Here is a 25,705-nt window from a genome sequence, read left to right as displayed (position 1 = left end):
CAGAGCAGAGCTCTTGTCCCACATCTTTCCAGCTCCCTGAAGGCCCACAGCTGAACACACACCACTGGAGACTGCAGCTCAACCAAGCAAGGTTTATTTACACAGTAGCTGCACAGAGCGAGCAGGGGACATAGCCCCGTTTCCTACAGAGGCTTTCTAGTGATTTTCCAAGCACCTTCCCAAGGAAATCACTCCTTCCCCCTTCTGTAGAACAGTCCCCATCACCACCAGGAGAGAGCTGGGGTTCAGCATTTGTGACTCCAGCAGCTGACCCTTAAACTAGGGGGCACAGAGGGAACACAGCTGCAGCAGCAGACCTGCACCTGTCCTGGCCTCCCTGCAGGGCAGCAGAGCACATGGAGTCGGGAGCAGGCACTGCTGTGTTCTGAGAAATAGCATCATGCTGCTCTCATCATGAGAGATTCCTCATGTGCCTTGTTTCCGCTCCCATAAAAGGATGGCAGCTCTTCTTACCAGGCCCAGGAAAGCCCTTTGCTCCAAGGAATGTGATCCCCACACCATCTAACAGCCAGCCCCAGGACAGGACCCAGGCAGGCTCCAGAACTGCAACCTTCCTGCTCTTAGCTGCAGTGTGGTGCTGAGCCAGGCACTGACCAACTACAGGCGCAGCCGCTTGATATCCTCACTGCGGAAGTCGATGCGGAGAGCCAGCACCTGCCGGACCTCGGCGGGAGTAAGGCGCCAGGTGAGTGGACCTGAGTTCGGCCCCCAGTAATCCAGGATCTCTGTCACCTGGAAAAAGAGGGGAGCTGTAGGAGATGACTCAGCACAGACTGCACTCACAGGTAAGTTTGAACTCAAGCACCATCAGACACAGGGCAACTTCTCCAGCTTCTCCCCACCCTGTAGGTGTGATGACATCTGGATGAACTCAGTAAAGCCATGTGCAGTGCAGCTGGTGCTCCCACAATTCCCCAATAGAAGCAGACCAAGCGCAGCTCACCCTTTCCAGGTTGAGGATGGTGGCCATCTGGGAAAGACGAGCAAACTTGTCACGGATAGTCCATGTGGTGACTGTGGTGAGATAGGCTATGAGGGACCTCAGCTCCTTGTCAAACTGCAGACCGCCGAGCTGTGGGCACAGACAGAGATCAGTTAACTCTCCAAGCAGACCCAGAGGTTGTGCCAAGACACCAATTAGAAGTCAGAGGGAGGCAGGGGGAGGTCTCTGAGCAGGAAGGTCCCAGTTAGACCACTTATTGCAGATTTAAGTGGCTTATGTTTAGACCCACCTTAAAACCCAGCTCCCTTATTGGTGCCAGCTCTTCTCAGTCCCATAAACAAACCCGCTTTGTCCCTGTGGGTGCTGTTGTAAAAGTGTCCCTGAGCTGGTCACTGGTGCTTGCAGAGTTTCTTTGAGGGTAACATATGCATCTGCTCTGCCCCATCCTTTACTGAGGGTTTGCAGTCAAGAAAGACTAGATGGCAGAGGAGTGTTTTGCTTACCCTGCTGAAGGTGGATTTGAGCAGCACTTTCTCCAGTTCAATAGCTATGAGACTGGTCATAAGACCAGTGAGGGTGTCATAAATCACTGGAGACAGCCCAGCCTGGAAGCAGAAACCTGTGTCATTCTTGTCAGGAAAACTGAGCAGAGGTGTCTAAAACCCAAGGCTAGGAGAGCTTACGAATAAGGACTTGCAGGCTTGGCATGTGGAGAGCGCCAGAGAGGTGATCCAGGTATGTGGGGCCTCCAAGCAGGCTTTGAGAATTGCAGGAGAAGGGGGTGACTGGATCCCTAAGAGCCCAGCAAGGCACTGAAGGACACCTCTGCTCGCCAAGCAAGGAAAGAGCTGGAGGATGCCATGTGGAAGCCTGGCAGGCTGCCACCTCCTTCTCTCACCTTGAACTCTGTCATCTGCTGTTCCAGATTGACGATGAACTGCTGGACCCAGGGATCATTGGCCTCATAGTCGCTGAACTCCTCCTAACAGTGAAATGCAGAAAGTGTTGTTTATGTGGCCTGAAGTAAAGCACAGCCAACGGCCCAGAGGACAGGAAGGGAGGTCCCTCGTGCAGCAGCACTTCACCCCTTCTGTTTTCTCAAGTTCCTCTCTAGCCAAACATCCCTTTCCAGGCTCGGCTGCAGAGCATGGTCTGGGTATTTTATTGATGCTCTGTGCCAAGGAAACAGCAGATAACTGAGGGGAAGGAAAGAGCGGTTGCTCTGTGCTGCTGAGCAGAAGACAGAGAATGCCCAAGAACAGCTGGAAGCAGAGAACACTGAGCCTCACCTCCTCGATGTTGTGGGAGACAGAGAGGAATAGGTTGATCCACGGCTTCACCTGGGGTTTGATGGCTGTGCTGTTGAGCTCATTGAGACCTTCCTGAGGGCGATAGCAAGAAGAGAGGACAGTGAGGCACAAAATCTTTACAACCAGGCTGTCTTGATGCTGCTTCACATTCTCAGCTGGGGAAACCGACCCACAGACTTGCACATGAAACTGAACCCAGAAGGCCCAGACCCCACACTCTTCCGGTGCCGGAAGGCTCTGAGGACACCATGACAAGAAGAGGAAGGATGTTGGCCCAGAAGCTGCTGTTGTGCTCACTTTGTGTGGTCTGAAGGGCTTGTGCTTCCCCGTCCCACATAGCTACAGATTTCCTGGCAGGAGCGAGGCATGGGGGGTAGGAAAAAACGCAAACTCCAGCTTTTCCACTCAGCACCAGCCAGGGCACTGTGACTGAACTCAGCTGATGCCTCCCACCTCCAGTGCAGCTTAGCTCAGTAGGAGAATCTAAAAGGAGGATAAAAGCTGTAACCACAGTTAGTTCCCTGAATTAATCATAACCCCAACACATGCCATCTCCCCCGAGCAGCAGGCTGTCAGCAAAGGCTTTTCTGTCCCCTGTGATGAGAGCTCTTAAAGCCCTCTCCTGCCAGCCACCCCTCTTTGGCTCAGCAAGGTGTCATGAAAGCTCACTCAGCATGGAACTGTGTCGGTACCTATTCTGACTGGCATTTGATGGAAGTTTTTAACTAAAACTGGCATTTCTGAGCAGGCCCTGCTGGCAATTGTCCTTTTCTGAGGCAAATTCAGCGCGTGTGTGACTCAGGCAGTGCAGGAGCTTCCTCCCCAGACTCTGGATTGCTTTGCAGCCACTTTTAAAACCACACTAGAGTCAGACTGGAGAGTTTTACGCCTTACTGATGAGCTCTTTGGTTTTGATACTGACCACAGTCCCCAAGAGGGTTTGCTGGCAGTGCTGAACTGAAGGCATCTGCCTGCCCTGAACTGCAAAGCCAAAAAAAAAATAGCCTGACCCCTCTGTGAAGTACAAAGGCAAACCTGGTTCAAAATATTCTCCTTTGCTTGGTTTCTTTCCACATGAGGTACTAGGTCTTCCTGCTTCTCTCCCTGCCAGAGACCACTGTGAAATTTTAGGACAGCAGGCCCCAGCATGCCACAGGAGGCTGGATTTAGCCAGAGTCTTCTGCTCCATGCTGAGGAGTATTTGCATTTGGGAAAGAAGGAGAAACCTGAGAAAAGAGCATCTCTTCTCTACCAACAGCCTGTCTTCAGCATTACTTAGGCTGTGGACAACTTGACAATGTGCTGTGCCACGAGGGAAAAAGGAGGAGATGGAAATGTCATTAATATTTCTTCTCCTGAAAATGCTGAACCAACTGCAATTCTGTGCTCAGTGAAGATGAATGAAGCAACATTCCTTCTGGCTCTGCAGCTGCTTCCAGTGTTTTTTATGCAGCCGCTGGCTGGTATGGCTGTATAAACGGGCTGAGGCTCTTTCCATGCCTCAAAGCTGACTGATTTGCTCCCTCCTGCACCCTACCCAGCACTCCTGGAGTCAGACATGGCCTGGCCCTGAGCTGAAGTGATTCCTGCCAGAGTTGTCCCTGAAGACACCAGCAGGCAGTGTTGGAAGCCAGCAGTAATTCAGAGAGACACTCACCTGCAGCAGGTCACGGAATTTGTTGGAGACAGCAGCCATGTCCGAGAGGCAGCTCTCAATCTTGGCCTGTGCTTGCTCACCCCCAAATCCTTGGCTAAGCAGCTTGCTGCAGTCACTCTGCAGGGAAGAGATCCATGAGCAAGGTGCAAATTAATAACCTGGGCAGTTTTTATCCCTTTGTGTTGCTGAGCTCTGGCTGCCCACCAGTGTGTGGGCTAGGTTAGGAGCCCATCTCTTGCTCCTGCAAAGGCAGAGGCTGCTGGCTCCAGCTGTGAGGAGAAAGGACAGCAAGAAAGGAAGCCAGGGGCTGTCTAGCCCAGCACCAGAGAGCTGCAGACTCTCCATGATGCACATGTTATTCCTGCACCAGGTTGGTCAGGCTGGAGGAACTGGTATTGCTGGCTGCTACTATCAGCCGGAAATTGCTCTGCCAGCTCAAAATTGCTTCCCTAAGGCTGGACAGCAAAGACCTCAGGAATTCAGGCATATCAAAGTCCAGATGGTTTACTTGACCCCTGCCCCTGCCAAGGGAGGATATTATAAATTTGATTTGGGAAAAACCAGTAAAGAATAGAGACTGCACCTCCAAAGTCTTCTTTAGGGTCATGATGTTTTCACTGCAGACTTCCACATTGTTTAAGGTCACCTGAAAAAAACCCAAAACCAACCCAAGTTGGATTAAATGGAATTTCCCAGCACTTCATCCCCAAGTCCATACATTTACTCCATGCCCTGCTAACAATACGGACTGAAATGCAAGTAGTTAAGGGACAGAGTTGCTACTGTGAGATCAAAGCACTGCGGATTCACTGAGCTGCATGAAGCTAAACTCCAGCAACTGAGCACATGTGCTGAATCTCCAGCTAGTACAGAGTTCAAGACAGTTTACTCCTTTTCCTCATCATCCTGTTCACGATGTTGCCACGAAGCCCCACTCGTTGGTGATGGATGGAAGCCATAATGTACCCCCAACTTTCTGTAAGTGTCATGAAGAACAGAGCAGGAGTGGCTGTGGGTGATATTTTAAACACTGTGTCCAGAGCAGCAGGGGAGACAGGGAGGCACAGGTAACTAGGCAGGAGGAATCAGCAGCCCTCCTGCCAGATGAGTATCTGTTCTCCACTGAACAGACTGTTCTCTACCTGCTGAAGATGAACTGTCACTATAAGGCTGGGGTTTGTGCAAACAGGGAAATGAGGCAAGGTGACAAGTGAATGAGGAGATTCAGTGGAAGAACTGACATTTTAAGCCCTTTGCTTCAAGAAAGGTAGAAACCTGTAACAAAGAATTCTATGAGATTAAAGAGTTCAGTCTCTCCTGCTCCCTTTGTTGCCTTTTCTCCTCGTGCAGTGAAAGCTCCAAGGAACCTCTTCAGTGCTGGCTGTTCACAACAACTTAGAGAGAGGGAGACGAGTCATGGTGAGCCAGTCCCTCTCCAGTGATCTCAGTCTCTGCCCACAGGTCTGCTCAAACCTGGAGAAAGCAGAGCCAGGGATGTTCTCCCAGAGAGGTCTTTTCCACAATGCGAAGTCTACACAGCATCCCAGCATGGGGAGGGATGTGTTATGCTGCAGCAGACAGGAGCGATAAGCGGCCCCTTCAGATGCTCTCTGAGGGGTCTGAAATGCTCCCTGTACCTGTTCAAGCATGGACAGAGCTGCAGTTCTGCTGTTAGAAGGCAACAGGAGGATCTTGCAGACCAAGCAGAGCAGACAACCCTGCTCTAATGAAAACTCTTCAATCTCATAAGTGAGGGAGCTGAGCTTGGGCCAGGACTTTTTTATCTGGAGGAAGGTGTGGATGAGATGCTCCCCCACGACCTCTGTGCAGAGCCTGTGAAGAGCAGGATTGGTGAACACCTCAAAAGAGCACAGACTCTTCTCCAGCCCGGAAGGAACTGTCATCACAGCAGCCCAAGAGGCACTCATGGGATCACAGTTGCACAGGCTGGGTGTGGAAGCTCTACAAACCTGAGATGAGGCAGAAGCATCCACCAGACATCCAAAGGCAGGCCACCCACCATACCTCAACAGATTTTCAGGTTCTCTGAACACTACAGTCACACCAATCCTGTTCCCAAGAGTTCCCCATTGTCTTTCTCCCCACCCCAACTCATTCTGCACCAGAACAGCCACCAAACCCACCAGAAAGGACTGCTTGGCCTCGTCGGTGCTTTCAATGCCTTTGGTGTCGAACTTGCCCTGCTGCAGGCTGCTGTGCATGATGTTCACAGCACTGGTCACCCCTCTCTGGAAGTCCTGGAAGGTTGTGGCTGGGAAGCCCTGCTTCAGCTTGTTGTACAGAACCTCCCTATGGGCAAGCAGAACACACCAGGGTTTAGAGCATGCAACAACAGAATTATGCTCTGTGCCTCGGGACAGCATTCTGTCTGAGATGTGACCTGAAGGTAAGTGGAACTTCACAGGAAAAAAAAAGGCTGGCAAATATCACCTGACAGCATCTGAAGGCTGAAAGAAAAACATAACCACCCAGTTTCTGAGCTTTCCCAAATATCTTGCCTGCAGCTGCCTGCTGTCTTCAGTCACAGTTCCTCATTCCCACAATGGAATGAAAAACAGCAGGACAATTTCTGCAGTCTCACGCCAAGTTTGAGTCATTAAGTAACCCAGAGAACAACTAGGGGTGACCATGTACCCTCAAGCAGGGTAGGACCCCAGTGCTACATGGCAACTCCATCTCATAGGGATTTTGGGCCATGAGGTTCTTTTTTCTGTTTGTCTTATAGGTGGATCACCAACCACTACTGTGAGGAAAGATGCCCAGATCCAGCTTCCTACACCTGTTACTGCTTCCTACGAGCATCTTCCATGGGGATGACAAGCCAGAGGTTCAAAGGCAAAGAACACAAGGAAGACCATCTGACAGCAAACATTGTTTGCAGAACGTGGAGGCACATTACAGTGAACCTGGTGTATTTTCATTACCTGAAGTCAGACTCCAGCTCGGTGGTGGAGTGGTTGATCATGGCACAGAGACAGTCTATGCTGGAGCTGGACAGAGCACGCCCAATGCACTTCTTCACTATATAAAACACATCATCCACCATGCTGGAGGTGAGCTGGCCCTTCTCATAGCTGTCCATGGCAACAGCCTGCAAAGAAAGCTGTCTCAGTGCCTTGGGCTCAGTCAGCGGCGCTGCCCCAGCAGTGCTGAGAGGCCAAACTGCCCATCTTCCCCCTTCACCCTGAGTGGCTGGCACCCCTCAGACTAGTTTGCAGTAGCCCACAGACCTGGAAGATACCCTGGGGTATGTCTGAAGTCAAAATTCAGAAACAACCACTTGCTTTTCAAGGCCAAGGGAAACAAAAGACTTCCCTGACAACTGCAAACTTGCCGTGTACACATAACCTTCCCTTGGGATGCTCACCAGAGGACTGAGGAGCACACAGAGAGAAGCATTTAGGAGGTTCTCCCCTACCTTGTTGACAGTCTCCCTCATGAAGTATTCCTCCATGGTGATGTAGTAGCCAATGAGCTCTTGCATGGTGCAACTCAGCAGACAGTTGTTGAGGAGCTTGTCCAGGTATTTTTGATGCTCTGTGGAACACAAGGGAGACCCATCAGCAGGAACCCAGGGCCAGGAGGCAGCTCCACCAAGTCCCTTGCTGCCTGTCTCATGGGCACCTAATGGACAGACACTTGCCAGGCCCAACCTAGAACAAATCACAAGCCTCAACTGTGGAGCTGAAATTGCTGAGCTGGATTTTGCAGGTGGCCAAAGTGCTTTCCAGAGCTCTACAGAGTACCAAAACCTCGAGCCTGTTTTTCCATGGCCTCCACCCTTAGGATTTGTGCCTGCAGTGACCAAACAGCTCTTCCTCTCTTTGGGGACTTTAGTTTGTTATACCCTACAGTCATTCTTAATGTTGGTTTCCCTGTTAGAGGGAACAACCAGTGTTGATAACAGGTTTGGAAAGGCCAGACTACACAATCATCTTCCACAGAGCACTCCCAAAGTGTCTTTGCAGACCCTGTGTCACTCTGCTCTGCCACTAACTCAGGTATATCTCAATTTCTGGCTTTGATGAGCAGAGCTTATGAGTATTGGTACTCAAGGTGTTACCTTGCTTTACCTCCTCTGAGGCCATGGCATCTCCCACCTCAAAATCAGCTATTATTCGTCTCTTGATGAACCTCAAGTAGAGCTCACTGCGGGCATTCATCAGAGTGACTTCTGTTAAAATAGGGTCAAGCTCCCTGGAAGAAATAGCAAGAATCAAGACAGCAAGACTACAAAAGGAGAGGCACTAATTCAATTCAGTTAAGTAGTGTGTTCTCCATTCTCTCACTATGAGATCAATACTGCCCCTTTCGATCTGTGCCATCGAGTAGCAAAGCTCAGCAGAAAAAGTGGTATGTGCAAAGCATGCACACACAATCAAAATATCCCCCTAAAATCATCTCCCAGGAGGTATCTCTACAATATTGCTTTTTTCTCACAAACTCTACTCCGAGATTTAGCAACACTCCCCCTCTTTTTTCCTCATAGATGTGAGGACATCCACGTCAAAATCACATTGGTAAGGACTGCAAGACTCAAAGCAATTTCATGTAACTTCAAAATGAGCCCTGTTTTGAGTGGGAGGTTTGACTAGAGATCTTCATCAGTCCTTTCCTACCTCAGTTTTTCTACAATTCTGTGAGCCCTATGTTGCTAACGTTAGAAATGCCTGGTCCCTGCCATCTCCACATATGTGTTTTTGTGCACAGATTCATGTGTTTCTCTGAAGATGATAAAGAATCTGTTTAAGCTCAACAGCTCACGAAATGTGATACAAAAAAAGCATCTTACAATGCAGAACACAGTGTTCAGATCAGAGATGACTATGAAAAAAAGAGAGACTGACACATCAGCTTTTTCATCAGCGTGCAGAGAATTTAACAAATCCTGCTTGAAGCCTCACGGTGCACAAGTGGGAGAAGGAAAGATCATCTTTATTTTACAGATGAAAAAGAAAAAAATCAGAAAACTGGGATACATGCAGAGTTACTCAGAGCAAATAGTAAGTGGATATTACTGCTGAAATAATAATTATGCAGGCTCACAGACAGATCTTCCTTGAAGAACCTAAGTTTTCTTTCAAGGTATGTTTGTAATTCAGGCAGTCCCAGAAGGGCTGGGTGCACTTTCAAATGGCCTTGCTTGAGGGTTATGTAAATATTTATGATAAGAAGAAAAAGAGGGAGTTTAAAGCACTGCAGTTCATTATCAAGAAACTGACGGTACAGAGCTGCTGCAGCAGCAGTATAGATTAAATAAGACCCAAATATTTATTCCTGATTCTGTCACAAATTATCTGTCCAGGGAGCTGCTCCGTTTTGTGGGCTCCAAGGCCATGAAAGTAGCGGGCACAGGCAGTTAAAATCTCAGTCCTTCATGTGTGGTGATATTGCCAACCCTCCAGGAATGCTTAAAGCCAAGGCTTAGAAGTAATGACTAAGCAAAATAAAGCCCCACTACAGAAGTTTCCTTTATAGAAGGGCAGTGAAGGGCACCTAACAATTGGATTTTATGAGTTAATAGCTGCAAAGCTTCTGGAAAGAGTGGGAGAGTTATCTAAATGCTAGGTAGTGTTAATAACAACTCAAGAGTGAAAGGTTAGAGAGCATGAAGAGTTTTTCTTTGTACCTTGGTTCAATTTTCTCTGCAGAAGAACTTCTCATCATGCTATTCTGGACTTGCTGGAACTGCAATCACAAAAGAAAGGGAGAGTCATCAGTCTTTGCTGATGACTTGGAGTTACCAGCCACTTCTCGTGCTATAGCCTAAGGAAGTGCTTACTCACTGGGGGTGATAGGCATGCTTTGCAGGAAGCACTGCCAGAGAAGGGAACCACATCAGTTCACTTCCTCCTCCTCCAAGGCAGAGCTCATCCTGCCAGCAAAGGTGGTGGGATGGGACTTGACCAGAGGCACCAAGGTGTGTGACCATGAGACAGTTGCAGCAGTCCTGCATCTAAGCAGGAACAAGACAGTGGGGAAACTGTACTGAAAGCACCCTACAGACCTGCACAGCAAAGAATGACCAGGGGGCATTTACTATGCTCCAAATGAATCCTCCTCTGCATCAGAAAGCACAGCTACAGGCTGAACCCCTTCCCCTACCAGGGTAAAAATGGAGCAAAGCAAGGTTTCTCTCAATACACAGGGTCAAACTCTGCTGCCTCTACAGCAGTGGGAGCCCCACAGAACTGGATGGAGGGCACAGTTGGCTGCATCAGGCAGCCTCACACTGCTCTTACCTGCCTGTGATAGTCCCTCTCCTTGATGAACTTGTCCACCACCTTCTCCACCTGCTGGTCGCACTCCAGCTGCAGGTGCTTGATGAGGGTGTAGAGCCTCCCTGGCCCATAGTAGGTCTCCACGATGGGCTGGTGGGTCTCCACAATGCGAGCAATCCCTGTGGGGACAGGGGAGAGAACCAGCAGTTCCCAGAGCACAGCAGAGCTACACAGGTCGTCCACAGACCAGACCTAACAAAGGATCATTCACTCCACAGATAAAGAGTGCAAATCTCCTGGAGCAGAAGCCATCTCTCTGTCCCGAAAGAGAACTCCTGCCATGCCCTGTGTGCCAGCTGCCCTTCAGCCCAGCAAGATACAAGGTATGAGGCTTCCCCAGGACAAAGCCACACAAGCTAAACCTGGCAGGGGACACAACTGCCACCCAAACCCAGTCTCAGCTTTCAGCACTTGCAAGGTTACAGGGAAAAATCAGCCTAGGGATGGCTCTTGGGCACACACTTGCTGCAGAGAGCAAGCATTAGTGAAGGCAAGAACTTCCTGTAGGAAAAGCTTATTTCCAAGGAAGTATCTCTACAATATTGCTTTCTTCTCACAAGTGCTCTACTCCGAAAGTTAGCAACACTCCCCCTCTTTTGACACTATTGCCAAGAAAGCTCTACTGGCGCCAGGCTGGGAGAGTAACTTGGCAGTGGTGCCGCCTGGAATTAGAGCAGATTTCATAGAGAAGGTGGCTAATCACCATGGGATCTCAATTATGGTCTTTGGCAACATTCCCAAAGGGCATTCACATTCCTTTCTCTCCCTTCCTTGTCTGCTTTCAAGCTCCCATGGTGCTTCTTGAAGAGCCAGGCCTGGAGGCACCAACAGCTGCTCATCCCTAAGGGATCTGATTTGTTTGTCTGGAGAGCTGCAAGTCTGAAGAAACCTCCAGGGAATACCCATTTGTTTTGAGGATGCAGAAAACAGGAAGAGTCTGATACATAGAGGAAACCAACAAATCCTTTGCAAATCCACTTCATGCCTGTGCAAGATGTCCACAGGAAAACTGGTTTATTGTGATGCCCTCTTCTGGCTGGAATAAATTCAGCTAGCTGCGTCCCTGTCCCTCGAGTGTGAGACACCTGTAGCTCAAAGGGCAATGAGGCATTTAAAATTAAAAGCATTTAAATTGATGGACCATCTCATCACGGACTATTCGCAATCAATCAGGAGAGAGGAAAGGAAGATTACCTTCGAAGAGGAGTGTCAGGGTGTCTGCAAAGATGACAGCAGCTCGACGGTCACTCATGTCTGTTCCCATCACCAGCTGCAGGTTCTCTTCTGCTTTGTTGGCCACCTGCATGACAACAGGACCAGTCAGCTGAACACCCAAAGGTATTCTTCATCCCACAGGTCCACAGTCCTTGCCCTAGAGAGCTTTCACTGGCCTTCCTAATGCAAGAGCTATTGCCGTATTATCCTCCTTTGAACAGGGATCCTTTCCTCTCCTGTAGAAAACTCAAGGCTTGAGGAAGGGCAGAAACTTGTTCTTCTCTTTCCAGGCTCACTGTATGATTTTTAAGCAAGTGCAGAGAGCAAGACACAGAAGAAGCCAGACAAGCCCCTGGATCTGTATTCCGACACCAGAAAGCTCATCCCAGCATGCAAATGCAGGGAGAGACATGAACTGAGGCCAGTGCTATTTTTTAAGGCTAACAAGCCACTGCCAAAATCTCCTTCCACAATATCTGTTGACAGAGACTGGGTTTTGTTTTCCCCTGGGTTTCACAGTACCTGCTTGCAGAGGTACTCAGAGAACTTGCTCAGCCCCTCTTCATGTAAGCCTAGCAGAGGAAAGATCTTGAAGAACCGTTCCACCTGGGGCAGGTCTCCCTGCTTCATAGCTGTGTCAAATTTCTCTGCAACAATTGTCTTCAGACGCTGCTCTGCTTCCTGCAGGAGCTTCAGGTTGGCATCAATTATGCCCCCTAGTCAAAAGCACAGAAAAGAAAGGGAAAAGCAACAGCACAATGTTAGTACTGTATCTAGGGCTGCTTTTTGTTTTTCCAGGAGACCAGCACTGTGCAGTCCCAAGCTGAGAAGGCAGAATACACACTGGAATTCCTCTACTGGCAAAGACAGACAGGTTGGTGTGTGATATAATGTGATTTTGCATGGAGGATGACGACACATCAACTGGGATTTTCCTCTTAGCAATTTACTCCTTCATTTCAGTTGCTCTGCTTGGTAGCACACTGTAACACAAGAACAATTCTTGACAGAGCCTTCTCCCTCACTTCTTCTGGTCTGAACATTTTGTCCTTTGCTTAGTTAGCACCTAAAATACTATTACAGCTGTGTGCCAGGAACTGCCCTTCCAATTAATGATAATTCCGATGTAATAACACTTCAAAAATGCTCATCTCTCAGTCAGTCTATAAAATACCAAGACCACTGGCCTGCATTACATCTTCTGCTTTTTCTGTTGGGCTGAGGCAATCTACCATGGGAAATGAGCAGTCTCTAGATATCCACTGGAAAGGTGACTCATCAGTATGTCCTCACAAACAGTGCTTACCTTCCTTGCCCTGGCGACTGAGCTCAATCACTGACTTGTCCAGAGACAGATAGCGATGGATGTGAGCTGCTGCCTGTTCATAGTCTTCATTTCTCAGGGCTGTCTGAACTCCATCCATGCAGAACTTCAGGTCAAGGATGTCATCAGCTCTCTGAATGGCCTGATAGAGTCGGTTCTGCAAGAAAGGCAGTCTCCACTGTCCTCAGCACTGTGTAATTGACAAGATTGCCACTCACCCTCCTGGTATTCTACCAGGAGCTGCATGGACAGAAGGGGATGCTGGAGAACCAGCTGCTATACGGAGAAGCATCCCTGGAAGTGTTCAAGGCCAGGTTGGATGGGGCTCTGAGCAACCTGGTCTAGTGAAAGGTGTCCCTGTCAACAGCAGGAGAGCTGGGAATGAGATGAGCTTTAAGGTCCCTTCCAGCCCAAACTATTCTATGATTCTACCACTCTTATACCATGCAATATGCAGGAGCCCAGAAAGACACAGCTAAAATAAAGAACATAGCAGCTTCCAGCCACGTGCCCACTAAAGGAAGGGCACATCCTCTGTGCTGTGAGCACAGAACACAGCTGGGTGGTGACAAGTTCCAACCTCCCTCAGCCCAGTTACCTTGGCAAGGTCGAGCTGACGGACTTTACTGCTGACGTTCTCAGCCAGGTTGCAGGTGAAGGTGACCATTCCTGCCAGCTGCTGGGCATCCCCCTCGATCAGCTGCAGATTAGGGCTGGGAACACACGTGAACGGAGCGTGAGGTGCACGCATTAACCAGTCGGATGGTGTGCAACAGCAGGATGGCTCTTCCTCCGAACACAGCTGGTCCTGTCACAATATTCTCACTCACTTCATTCCCTCCTCTGGGAGCAAAGCAGGAGAAAGGAACAGACTGACTGCTTTGGAAGAGGCTGCACAGACCAACTGTGCCTTGCTACCACACAGGGCATGAACAAGCCACTGGGCCTTTATGACATTCTCTACTTCTGAAGTGGAGGTGAAGTCTGTAAACCTGTCCTCTGAGCTTCTGCTAGACACAAGGCCATTTAGGATGATTTTCCAGCTGGCCTGCACAAGTTCACCGTAAAAAACCAGTAATATTTGTTCACACCTATAGACAGCCTGACAGAAGACGCCTAATCCAAGGATTGATGCTGAAACCTGGCAACCTCTGACATGACACTTCCAAAAAGCTGCTCGGCCTACACCAAAATGGGTCAGTCTGAGTGAGGACACAGCTGTCAGTGCTGCTGAGAAGAACTGGGCACCTGGGGATGAGGATCCAACTAGTGTTCTCTACCACAAACCGATTTAAAGTCTGACATTTTCTGAGAATGGATGTGCTTCCACTACAACAGTGAAAGGAGTATCTGGGTGAAAGGAGAAGGAAGGGGAACGGGTGGGGAACACTAACCCCATGCGATGAAGAGCAACCATCTTATTCTCTATAGTGCTCTGCTGCTCCAGGAGGGCATCCAGCTCTTCCTGCACGACTTTCTGAAAAAATAATAAAAAAAAAAAGGATGAAGGAAGTGTTGTGTGACTTTAGCTCTGCTCCAGGCCAGCGACTTATCAGACCCTATGTCCAAGCCAAGGACACAGAGCTAGCAAGGCATTAATGCTTTCAAGAGCCCATATGACCAATAAATACTTTCTAAGCTCTCTTTAATTCTCTAAATCTTTACGGGTTTGCCATTTGAAAGCAAACACAAAAACTCCTCCCCTAGCCGGGCTTCCAGCACACGAGATCCCAGAATCTCCAAGCTGCTCGCGACACAGGGATCCGCGGAGGCGACACCCACCGCCGGCCGGGCCTCAGGGGCGGCTGAGTCTGCATTAAACACCTCTGGAAAGGATCCAACAATGAGGGGCACAGTGACAGCGAGGCATCCGCTTTTCGGGGCCCCGCCGCCTCCCGTGCCCGGCCCCACACACCTCTTCCTCACACAGCCGGCTGTAGGCGGCCTCCAGGTCCGCCAGGTCGGTCAGCGACTGGATCCGCTCCATGGACAGGGCGGAGGCGGCGGGGCCGCCGCTCTCCCCGGGCGGCGCCTTCGGTCCCGGCGCCGTGGCCGCCGCCATCTTGGGACGCAGCTGACGCGGTCGCTACCGCCGTGAGGCCCGTCGGGGCTGTCGAAAGCGGTGCCTGAGCCTTGGCGCCACTGGGCTCCGCCTGGCGGAGAAGGAAGCTGACATCTCCATGCCAGAAGGCGGCTGAGGGTTTACGGGGTGGGGGGGGAGAGGTGGGCTCGTGGTGCGGGGAGCAGCTGCCATAGCGCAACAATGATTCAGGCACGGCTTGGGCAGCCTCTACCACTACACGGCGCAGGCGCGCGCCTGACCCGCGAAAGCCCCGTGGAGAAGGCGCGGGAGGGCAGCGCGCAGGCGCGGCGCTGATGGCGGAGGAGGCCGGCGGCGCGCCCGCCTAGGCCGGAGTAGCATCCGCCGCCATCCGCACGGTGAGCGCAGCTCTGCCTGCCCGGCGGCGGCTCCGCGGCCGGGACGTGCAGGACGGGCCGCTGGTTTGTGGAGGAGGAGCGTCGCGGATTCCGCGGGGCCTGGGCCGGGTGGGGGCGGCCGGGCCGGGCAGTGACCTGTGGCCGGTTCTCGGGATGAGCGTTCCGCAGAGCGCGGGGAGGTGTTGGCTCCGTGCCCTGCCGGGGCAAGGCTGAGGGCCGGTTTCTGGGGCCCGGGGCAGTCGGCTGATGCTACGGTTCCTTCCCGCCTCAGCCTCGGGGAGAGGAGTCGGCCCTGAGCAGCTGCGGGTGGCTGCACTCGCGTTCAATGAAACGGCGGCGCCAGGGACGTGTAACGGCGCGGGGATCCCGGAGGGATTCCCTAATTGTGTTTGGCTTCTGAACAGCTATAGCCGAGACTAATTAGTAGTAATTACTGGAAGTACTGCTTAGCCGCTCGACAATAAGGAGCTCAGCTGGCGCTCGGCAGCCGGGACACCTTGGGAGAGCCTTTTGCCTCGTCGCGCTAATAAATACCAAATAGCAGCCGGGTTCTTGGTGTAAAGTGATCGTGCACACGGAGGAGGGCGGCGGTTCTCTGCTGGATGGAAGGCTTTGCTTTTGAGAAGTTTATAATTGTGTTCTACTTGTTGCAGAACTACTGGAGCTACAATAAGGTGAAGCAAATCTATCGCCAGCATGTTTCTGTACAACCTAACGTTGCAGCGTGCCACAGGCATTAGCTTTGCTATCCATGGCAATTTCTCAGGTAATTTTCTCCTCCCTTCGCATGTCTTGGCTTGAGGTTTTTTTGGATAGTACAGGAAAAAGATGGGTTTTACAGTTTGCTTGGGTACAGCTGGGGTTTTGTTGCTGGTACATTATCATTTGCTCTTGAGTGTTACTTGGGCTGTGGTAACTTGTGGAAAGATTGACAGAAGGTTGACTTGATTATTTATCAATCTAATTTATCTATAGATTTAGTTTAGTATTCTGACCAATTTTCTGGTGTGTTAAAAGGTGTTCAACAATAGTGGTACCTAATGTGGTGAATAAGATTCTTTGAATTCCTCCATGGTAATCCTAAAATTGGCATTTGGAAGTTTCCTCTTCTTCCATTGTAGCGCTTCTTGAAGTTGTGTGTTGTGCTCTGTTGTTGCTGACTTGTGCTCATGTTTTGGGTACTTCAGGAACCAAACAACAAGAAATTGTTGTTTCCCGGGGCAAGATCCTGGAGTTACTCCGCCCTGATCCCAACACAGGGAAGGTTCACACTCTGCTGACCGTGGAAGTGTTTGGAGTCATCCGGTCCCTCATGGCCTTTAGGCTGACGGGGGGGACTAAAGACTACATCGTGGTGGGCAGCGATTCGGGGCGCATTGTCATTCTGGAGTACCAGCCTTCCAAGAACGTCTTTGAGAAGATCCATCAGGAGACCTTTGGCAAGAGTGGATGTCGCAGAATCGTCCCAGGCCAATACTTGGCTGTGGACCCAAAGGGCCGTGCTGTCATGATCAGTAAGTTACTCTGTCAGCTTGTGTTCTCCTTACTTTTTTTGTTTTCTGTCTTGTGGATATTTAGTTTGGAACAAGTCTTGGCCAGGTATAATTGGAATTGTTTCTCGGGCAGTGTTTTAGGCTGTGAGTTTTGTCAAGGAGAATGCAGGCATGCAGAGTAGTTCGTTGATGCTGATGGAATTGCACAAATAAATTCTAATGCTGGGTGAAAAGTTGGAAAGGGACCGGTTTGCTTAGCAGTGCGCAGAGCCCTGAAGTGTGGTGTGCGCGAGAGAAGATGGGATTGCAGTCGCCAGTGCTACAGTGTAGCCAGTCAGTTCCCATGGCCTGAAATGATGTTCTGAGTTCGTGTCTCTTCTCTGAGATGTGTTGTGGAGACAGCCAGATGCATTTCTGATCAGGCGTTGCAGGTAGAAGGACACTTGGGAGAATTTTTTTTGGTAAGATTTAGCATGAGGTGTATGGAACTTTCTCAGTTTGCTGAAGGCAGCTCTGTGCAGTGCTGATGGTAGTTTCCCAGTATGTCTTTATACTGGGAATAGCAATAAATAATATTGTTTCTTTTCTAACATGTCTGCTTTTCCTGGGTGAGAAGGTAGCACAGTTACAGTTGTGCCATTCATGTTGATATCTGAGTGGTGTTTTTTATGTTGTGGATGCTGTGTGTCAGGCAAGAATACGTTTTCTTAGTTAAAATATTTTTGTGGAAAACTTGTCACGCCAATTGGCTTTAAACAGCAGAACATCTGGATGCTTCTTTCCATTTGTCTTTGCTTCCTTGCAGTCTGTCATCTCTGGTGTGGTGAAAGGAGCAAGTAGATCTGCTTCAAGCCATTGTAGATGGAATATTGGGCCAGGTGAATGTAGCTCAAAGGGTCAGGCTTTGGCTTTAAAGAGCTGAAGTTGTCATTTTGTGCTTGCAGCCGGAGAGATTTAAAATGAGACATTCGAGGTTAATTGGTGGCACAGAGATAAACACCAGGGATGAACTTCAGCTGAAGTAATGCTGACATTCTCTTGCCAACTACAACTCAGTTTTGGACTGCAGGTATGGTCAGATTTGATCATCAAGTGATGGGCTTCACATGCTGTTGTCCTTTCTTGCAGGTGCCATTGAAAAGCAGAAGCTGGTGTATATCCTGAACAGAGATGCTGCTGCTCGACTCACTATTTCCTCCCCACTGGAAGCCCACAAGGCCAATACCTTGGTCTACCATGTGGTGGGAGTCGATGTGGGATTTGAAAACCCAATGTTTGCTTGTCTGGAAATGGATTATGAGGTGAGAAGAACTTGATTTCCCTTTGCTGTCTTTTGAGCTTTGTTGTTCCTGTTCTGTTTTTCATCTGTCACTGGGGAACACTGGCTGCTTTTGCTGTCTGAGATAGTTTGTTTTTCACAAACTCACTGGCTTTTTGTCTTGCCTTCAGCCAGAATGGGCAAGTCTCTTCCGTCTTGGTGATTCTTTTTGCTTTTCAGCTGAAAATATGTCTGTTTTCTTGGTCTGAACTTCTCTTGTGCAGCTTCCAGCAAGTCTTTTGGCCTTCATTCTGTTGTTACTCAAAACTGTTTTGCCACACATCAGTTTTGCTCCTCCTTTTAATACTTTTCTTGAAAGACACCTCCATGTGTTCTGTTTTAGGAAGCAGACAATGATCCGACAGGCGAAGCTGCAGCCAACACACAGCAGACATTGACGTTTTATGAACTGGACTTGGGTTTGAACCACGTTGTCAGGAAATACAGTGAGCCCCTGGAAGAGCATGGCAACTTCCTCATAACAGGTACTGCCCACAGTTATTTTCGCATAAGTCTGCTTGGTTCCCATTCCCCAGGGAAACACAATTAATACTCTTTACGTATTAGGAGTTGTTTCAATTGTAGTCTGAGCCATTCGTATAAATTAATTAATTGACTTTGCAGTCAGGTAATGAGGGGTGGTTCACACGTGGAAATACCCAAGCATTCATAGAAGTAGCTGCAGTTTGAGAATGCTCCTGAAATTAGCTGGTAGCAATGCAAAAGGACTTAGTTTTAATTAATGTATAGGTGCTATACTCTCTTGCATGGGATTCCATCACCTAAAGGCAGTAGATGAATCTGTGGATTAAAAGCTCACTTTAAGGGGTTGGATGCAAAGCTAATATAAGACTTTCAACTAGGGAAACTGCTGCAGGCTCCTCTCCAAGCACAAAAGATGCTCAGCTAGGAGAGCATCTTTGTATGCTTGCCCTGTTGCATCTCCTGTAGGCAGCTGTCAGACAGACACCAAATATTGTGCTGAATCTGTTTGATGATATCTTCTGTTACACTGAGATCACAAGAGAAGCATTTTTAAAACGATACTTTAACTAAAGATGTGTCAGAAACCGTCCATGATGGATTTTTCTGCAAGCAAACATACCAGAAACCCAAGGGTTGTGTTTAACTGACAGGTTGCTAGTGTGTTATTTTGGGTGTGTCATGGCTTTCTAAGCAAGAATAAGCCAGGAAGGATAAAACTTAAGCAATTTATCAGAAGCTGCATCCTTCCAGGTCCCCTGGTTCCATCTTCCATGTTCTCATGGTGGCACAGGCAGCGGTACTCAGTCTTTTGTGTTCATTTTCAATAAGAGCAGGTTTGTATATGCAGGGTGATGGAGAGTACTGGAAACTACATTGCTTTAAAGAAAACCAAATGTTCTGCAGGCAGTGGGTGAGATCTGTGGTAAAGGCTTTTCTCCTCACATTTTTCTTACAGTTCCTGGTGGTTCTGATGGCCCCAGCGGGGTGCTGATCTGTTCTGAAAACTATATTACTTACAAAAACTTTGGTGACCAGCCTGATATCAGATGCCCAATTCCCAGGAGACGGGTGAGAATTTTTTAAGATGATGAATGCTTGGAATTTGCGTTTCAAGGTTAAGGGCATCAGGAAGGTTGTAAAGTAAGAAAAAAAGGTGCTAAACACATGTTGGCTTATCTACCTCACTGGCTTCGTGTTATCTGGGAGGGAGGACAGAATTGGGCATAGCCTGAGGTGATGAGTGTGGTTCATGTCTCTTCTCTGAGATTTACACTGGAGATACTCCAAAGACTCTGATCAGGCAGCACTGTCAGTGCAAGATAGGCTTATTTGAGATTGTGAGTCACGGTGCCTATTGTAGATGCAGGTGAATTCAACAACTGCTCTGTTGCATCTCAAGCTGCTTCCTTTCCCTTTGGTATTGGGAATTATGTGCTTTGGCAGTGCTTTGTACACCCACCAAGGTGCTCAAAACTAGCTGCATAGGTTGCAGCCCTTTCCTCTGTTTTTAGCTTTGATATGTGAGAGTTACCTGGAGAGGAGAGTAAAAAACATGAAGGGATGATGCTTAGGCACGGTGTCCCACAGCTGTATTTCCTTCTGGGGCAGAGATGTACTGAGGGTGACTATGGGTGTAACAAAGTGATGTGCTTTGTGTTAAAAGCTTCCTTGCATACTGTGACCTCTTGAGGCACCTGTGAAATGGAAACACTTAAGTGAAATCACCTCTGTGCTTGTCAGGTAATTCCACCAATGACCTCCACTCTCTTTCCTGACAGAATGACTTGGATGACCCAGAGAGGGGTATGATTTTTGTCTGCTCTGCTACACATAAGACCAAGTCCATGTTCTTCTTCCTGGCCCAGACAGAGCAGGGAGACATCTTCAAAATTACTCTGGAGACTGATGAAGACATGGTAAGTATCACGTGAATGCAGAAGCATTAATTGAGAAGAGTCCTTAGTCAATTACTTTCTCTAAGGTGATAACCATTTACTGTTGTAGTTATCAAAAAGCTTTGTAAGGGCACATGTTTTACATGATTTGTAATACAGTTAACCCTGGTTGCAACTGGGGGTATTACTCATAGAGACACACGATGCAGGGTTTGCAAAATCCTTGGAGGATTATGCTGTGAGTATTATGCTCTAGAGTCACTTGAGCATATTTCAGATATTCTACAGGTGGTCTTTTCTTTAAGAGATGTGAACAGTGGTCCATGAACATAGTGGAGAGTATTTCAGTAACTAATTCTGTGGGACTTAGTTTCCCTGGATTGCAGCAAGTGCCCTCTGGTCTCTTAATTGAATATTTACATGCTACAATCAATATTTTGATTACATATCAAATATTTTTGCAAATTGAGGTAACTAGCCTGGTACAGCTGGTCTGTGAGTTGAAATTACAGGCTTGCAGTGGCTTGCTGCTGCCTGTTTTAGTATTCTGCTCTGAAAAGATCTCTGCTGCAGTGTTACTAGTTGGGTTTTTTGAGTAAATGTTGAGTGTTAATTCCTCCTTCATCTAAACACGTCAAATTTGGTACAGGGGATGATTGTATAGCAGGTGCCAAGCCCACCAGGGTTCAGGGAGTGTTTGGACAATGATCTCAGACACATAGTGTGATTTTTGGGGTTGTTCTGTGCAGAGCTGGGAGTTGGATTTGATAATCCTTGTGGGTCCCTTCCAACTCTGAATACTCTGCAATTCTGTGATGTTCAAGTGGCTGAAGATTCTTCTCGGATGTTTCAGCAACAGTTGTTGTGACCATATCAAATTTAGAAATTTGCTCGGGACAGTTATTTTTCTCATGTTGGAGAATGGCTGGTGCTCAGTGAAGCAAATTTCCTTTCTAGGCAGGTTTGCTATTTTTACAGCTTCTGTTTTCCAAACTGACTCAGTGTTACAAAAGGCAGAAAGTCTTGGAATAGAACAGGCAGCCTGGCTTGTGTGTTCAAACAATCTGTTGGATTTTGTGGTTTATGACCTGGTGCCCCAAACTACTGATGTGTTAAGCCTGGCCTGCTCTTGTTTCATTTCTTTGGAGAAGATAGCTAGGCAGGTTTTTTTTTATTAAATCACACACGTGGCGTTCCAGTACTTTACCATCAGAGTCACATCTTCATCTGCTTGCAGGTAACAGAGATTCGACTGAAGTACTTTGACACTGTTCCTGTTGCTGCTGCCATGTGCGTGCTGAAAACAGGCTTTCTCTTTGTGGCATCTGAATTTGGAAACCAGTGAGTAAACAATTTCATGTCAGTGTTTTTCCCCTGACGCAGACTGGTTCTGTTCAGGCCTGCAGACTGACCCTTGAACTTACTGTGCGTAGAAAGACAACACCTCTGATTTAATGGGTAAATGTGCTTTCTTCAGAGGATTTGAGAAGAATGGTTGGATTAGGTGATGAATGGGGGAATTTTCTTGTTGTTGGAACTCAGATTAGATGATGAAGTGCAGAGAATAAAAGATTACTTGCTGTTGCAATGGTTTTTGGAAGAATTGAGCACTTTCTGTTTGTGTAGGGTTCATCACATATCTAGATGAATTATCTTTTCGATTAGTTTGATAGTTTTGGATGTTTGTGTGTATGGCCCACTCAGAAGTAAATAGGTTTTCTTATCAGTAACTGTGTTCCTTTCCTTAGCAGATGTATACTTGAGAGCTTTCTCTTAATTCATGTTTGGGCTTCTAAACACTCTAAAGCATCATGCACACCTTTGAAGATTAGCTTAACCGTGTCTGAGTGGGGGATTCACAGGAATAGAGATTTAAACTTTTTTTCCTGACTGTATCTACAGTCAGCCACCTGAGGGAGCCCCAGCCAGTTTGCTGGACTGAATCTGAATTGAGGAAGCTCTTGAGGAAGCCATATTCGGGCTTTTAATAAAAACAGGAAGTAACTTGGTCTATCCTTCCGTGGATTTTTTGGTTTTGGTTTTTTTTTTTTCTTCTCTGACATTTTACTTGATTGTTGTGTTATTTAGGCTCATAAAATGGAATAGGGAATGTGGTTAAAAATAGTGTGGTTAAAAAGGTGAGAGTATTCCAATAAAATAGATAACTGTGGAGTTGAAGTCTTAGCCACTGGCCTTGCTTTTGGCCTCAGCTGTCAGTTGGTGCTTTGGCTTTAACACAATATCTAAAAGGCTCAAGGGTAAACAAAACACTGAACCTCTGGGATACTTTGCCAGTGACAGCTGCAAATATGAAGGGCTGGGAGTTTGTGGGGGGTTTCTTGTTAGTAGTTTTTTTTATCTTTTCAGGCCTCTGATTATTTTTAAATATTTTGTCACCCAGAAGACAATCCTTAAAGCCAAGTATTAATAACTGCATAATGTAGGGTTGGATTTTTTTCTTCCCTACTAGCTGAATTAAGTTAAGCCTTACTTAAAGAAGTTACATGAGCCTTGCTGTGAACATGCTGACACTCTTCTTTCTGTCTGAAGTTACCTGTACCAGATAGCTCACCTGGGGGATGATGATGAGGAGCCAGAGTTTTCTTCTGCCATGCCTCTTGAGGAAGGAGACACATTCTTTTTTCAGCCACGACCTCTGAAGAACCTGGTGCTGGTGGATGAGTTGGACAGTTTGTCTCCTATTCTGTGTTGTCAGGTATGCTGCCATCAGCAAGTTCCTGTTTACACATGTGTAAGTGGAGTCACCAGCTATGTTATTCCAGGTTTCCAGAAATACTGCTCTAAGTAAAGACTCATAGAAAGGCAAATCTTCAGAGTTCTTGTACAACTGCCTGAGATTGGTACCTGGCCTGGTAGCTTTTGATTCCTGTGGAGATAAATACGTGTCTAAACACATGGTGTCAGCCAGCAATTCTGTGCTGCTTCTCTGTTGACCATCAGACCAGTTCTTTGCAGTGAGTTTGGGTAAAACTTGACATTCTTTCAAGGCAGCAGCTGCAACATCCTTCACAGCTTTTGGTGTTTGAAAAAAGCATTCTTGAAGCAGTAGTGTGATATATATATATATATATATGTATATATATATAGCTTAGTTTTATTTTCTCATTCCATGGATGTTGTTTTGACACACTTTCTCCACACAGATAGCAGATTTGGCCAATGAAGACACACCCCAGTTGTATGTGGCTTGTGGTCGGGGGCCCAGGTCGTCCTTGAGGGTTTTAAGACATGGACTTGAGGTAAGACATCCAGCACTAACAGCCTGAGAGATGAGGGTGGTGTGAGGAAATCCTGTAGTCTGGAGAGCTCCTTTCTCTTGCTTGGAGAAATAGAAGGGTTGTACTGTTTATTCTTACATTCTCAAAGGCTTTTTGTTTACTTGACTTCAACAACCTGCATTCTGTCTCTTCTAAGACTTGAGTGTATTGAGCTGGAACATTCCTGGTGTCTGCCAGCTGCTGCTGATCTCTGCTGGGGGCGGATGACCTTGTTTTAAAGCTGATCATCCAGAGCAATAATGTTGCCATATCATTGCTGAATATATTCTGCCCTGTAGCACATCTGGCATGGGCTGAGAATGTCAGAATTGGGAATTGTTAGCATTCCTGCCCAGTTGTGGGAAAGCTTAAAAACTGGTGGTTTGGTTGCATACTCTAGTAAATCTAAACATCTGTTTGCAAAAGAACCTTCTTCCTGTTTACTCTTAGGTATCCGAAATGGCCGTCTCAGAGCTGCCTGGTAACCCCAATGCTGTATGGACTGTGAGAAGACATGTTGAAGGTATGCAGTATTTTCCTGAAGCACAGGGAGGTCATAATGGTTTTATGTGTGGTTTTTTTGTTGTTTTTTTCTGTTTTTCTGTCCAAGGAGATAGGAATGGTGCTGCGTGATGGTTGTGTGCCATCCCCAAAAATTGTGGTTTGAATCAGCAGCCACCTGCTTGTCTTTAGAAGCCACCCACCCTCTGGTCCCCTAGCATTGTCTCACTTCCTTTTGACAAAGAAGCAGCTGCCTGCAGCTGCATCTGTCACCCAATATGCTATGTCAGCTGTACATTTGCAACCTGAAGCTGCTGAACTTCTCATGCTTCCCCACTTCCCATACTTTTTTGCCCATAAGTTCTTGCTCAAAGATCAGCAGGCAACAGCTATTCTTGTTGTTGGAGCATACTCAGTATTCTTCATGTGTGTGTTGACAAGTGCAGTAATCAGCTCTTTGTGAGAGAGTGGGATACAAATTATGGAACAAAGATGATAAATCAGCAACAGTGTCTGTATTTTATTACTTCCTTCTGTGCATATCTGTGAAAAAAAGTCTGGGCTAGGACACACTCCCTATTCAAAACCCAGCAGTGTGTAGAATGATGGTGATTCTGGGAAGGTCAAGATACCAGGTTGGCAGAATATACTGGATTAGGGGTTTGGTTGGTTGTTCAGGCTTTTTTCTTATATCCTGATCTGAAATAATAACCTTACTAAAGTACAGGAGGAAATGTAGTCCCTTGTCCTGCCTTTCTCTTAAAGGTGAGAACAGAATTGCACAGAAGCACCTAAAAAGCTTAAAGGGAATCTGTTCTGGGTACTGGCAGTCTCAGAGATTATTTCCAAGGCAGTGCTTTGTATAACTCTCACAAAGATTTCCCCAGGTTTATACACTGGATCTAGAAAGGCCAGATTGTTGCAGTAGAGGCCTTAGCCTGCTATGGTGACATGATACCTTGTATTTAAGGAGTAGTGTGTCTTCCAGGGAACCAGTAACCCTGTGGGAATTTTCAAACACTGCAGTGGGATTTACCTTGCCTTGCGAGACCTGCCATCAGTTCCTGTGCTCATGTCCTGAGACGCATGTACTGCCTAAGCAACATGGGAGGAACTTTGAGCATAAAGTGCCTTCATGTCCCCCAGAAATAAAAAGGTCAAAAGGAAAGTATTTCCACAGTTCATATTAAAAAATACATGGTTCTCTGAAAAGGGGCATTCCAGTTTGTTAGAAACCTTTTCTCCAGCATTCTGGAAAAGAAGCTGGTAAGATTTTCTCCCTCTGAGGACTGGAGGCTTCTGACATCACCTTACAGTTTTAAAATCTTTTCTCTTGGGATTCCAGAAGAAGACTTTGACTTTTCAGGAGGTGAAGGACCATTCATGATCTGCAGGAAGTGGACCAGTCTCATTTGCCTCCTCTTCTTTCCACCTTCCAAATTCTCCAGGTTTCAGCATCATCATCTCCATGATTTCAGAAAGACTGGAATCTGTAGCTGTTAAGCCGTGCTACTTACTGAATA

General features: G+C 47.6%; 2 protein-coding genes, 1 long non-coding RNA gene and 1 other non-coding gene across 4 annotated transcripts in view; 3 read left to right on the top strand and 1 right to left on the bottom strand.

Moving 5' to 3' along the window:
* Positions 1-78: 78 nt before the first annotated feature.
* On the bottom strand, positions 79-14,834 carry COG4 (component of oligomeric golgi complex 4). The gene is made up of 19 exons (XM_039558631.1): positions 14,688-14,834; positions 14,167-14,249; positions 13,371-13,485; positions 12,755-12,929; positions 11,971-12,164; positions 11,428-11,533; positions 10,195-10,352; positions 9,582-9,640; positions 8,016-8,149; positions 7,371-7,489; positions 6,877-7,043; positions 6,076-6,241; positions 4,515-4,577; positions 3,932-4,048; positions 2,254-2,346; positions 1,863-1,946; positions 1,468-1,569; positions 965-1,093; positions 79-753 (listed from the first exon to the last, which is right to left on the bottom strand). Exons 1-19 carry the CDS (start codon positions 14,832-14,834, stop codon positions 619-621), a joined length of 2,346 nt encoding a protein of 781 aa, XP_039414565.1. The 3' UTR covers positions 79-618.
* On the top strand, positions 8,993-12,760 carry LOC120410633. Its single transcript, XR_005602930.1, has 3 exons — positions 8,993-10,556; positions 11,020-11,571; positions 12,247-12,760. It is a non-coding gene; the product is annotated as an uncharacterized LOC120410633 (long non-coding RNA).
* Positions 14,835-15,104: 270 nt separating the features above from the next.
* The window catches only part of SF3B3 (splicing factor 3b subunit 3), a 29,317-nt gene continuing 18,716 nt past the window's right edge, over positions 15,105-25,705 (top strand). The window contains exons 1-11 of the mRNA XM_039558625.1: positions 15,105-15,211; positions 15,865-15,977; positions 16,399-16,725; positions 17,833-18,005; positions 18,366-18,507; positions 19,464-19,576; positions 20,287-20,424; positions 21,641-21,744; positions 22,954-23,119; positions 23,568-23,663; positions 24,132-24,204. Coding sequence (XP_039414559.1) covers positions 15,908-15,977; positions 16,399-16,725; positions 17,833-18,005; positions 18,366-18,507; positions 19,464-19,576; positions 20,287-20,424; positions 21,641-21,744; positions 22,954-23,119; positions 23,568-23,663; positions 24,132-24,204 — 1,402 coding nt within the window. The 5' untranslated portion in view covers positions 15,105-15,211; positions 15,865-15,907. The remainder of the gene's footprint in view (positions 15,212-15,864; positions 15,978-16,398; positions 16,726-17,832; positions 18,006-18,365; positions 18,508-19,463; positions 19,577-20,286; positions 20,425-21,640; positions 21,745-22,953; positions 23,120-23,567; positions 23,664-24,131; positions 24,205-25,705) is intronic.
* LOC120410638 lies at positions 19,733-19,812 on the top strand. Its single transcript, XR_005602934.1, has one exon. It is a non-coding gene; the product is annotated as a small nucleolar RNA SNORD111 (small nucleolar RNA).

This window comes from Corvus cornix, chromosome 11 (genome assembly GCF_000738735.6).
Source record: "Corvus cornix cornix isolate S_Up_H32 chromosome 11, ASM73873v5, whole genome shotgun sequence".
In the NCBI taxonomy this organism is placed as follows: Eukaryota; Metazoa; Chordata; class Aves; order Passeriformes; family Corvidae; genus Corvus; species Corvus cornix.
This window is presented reverse-complemented; position numbering and strand designations above follow the sequence as displayed.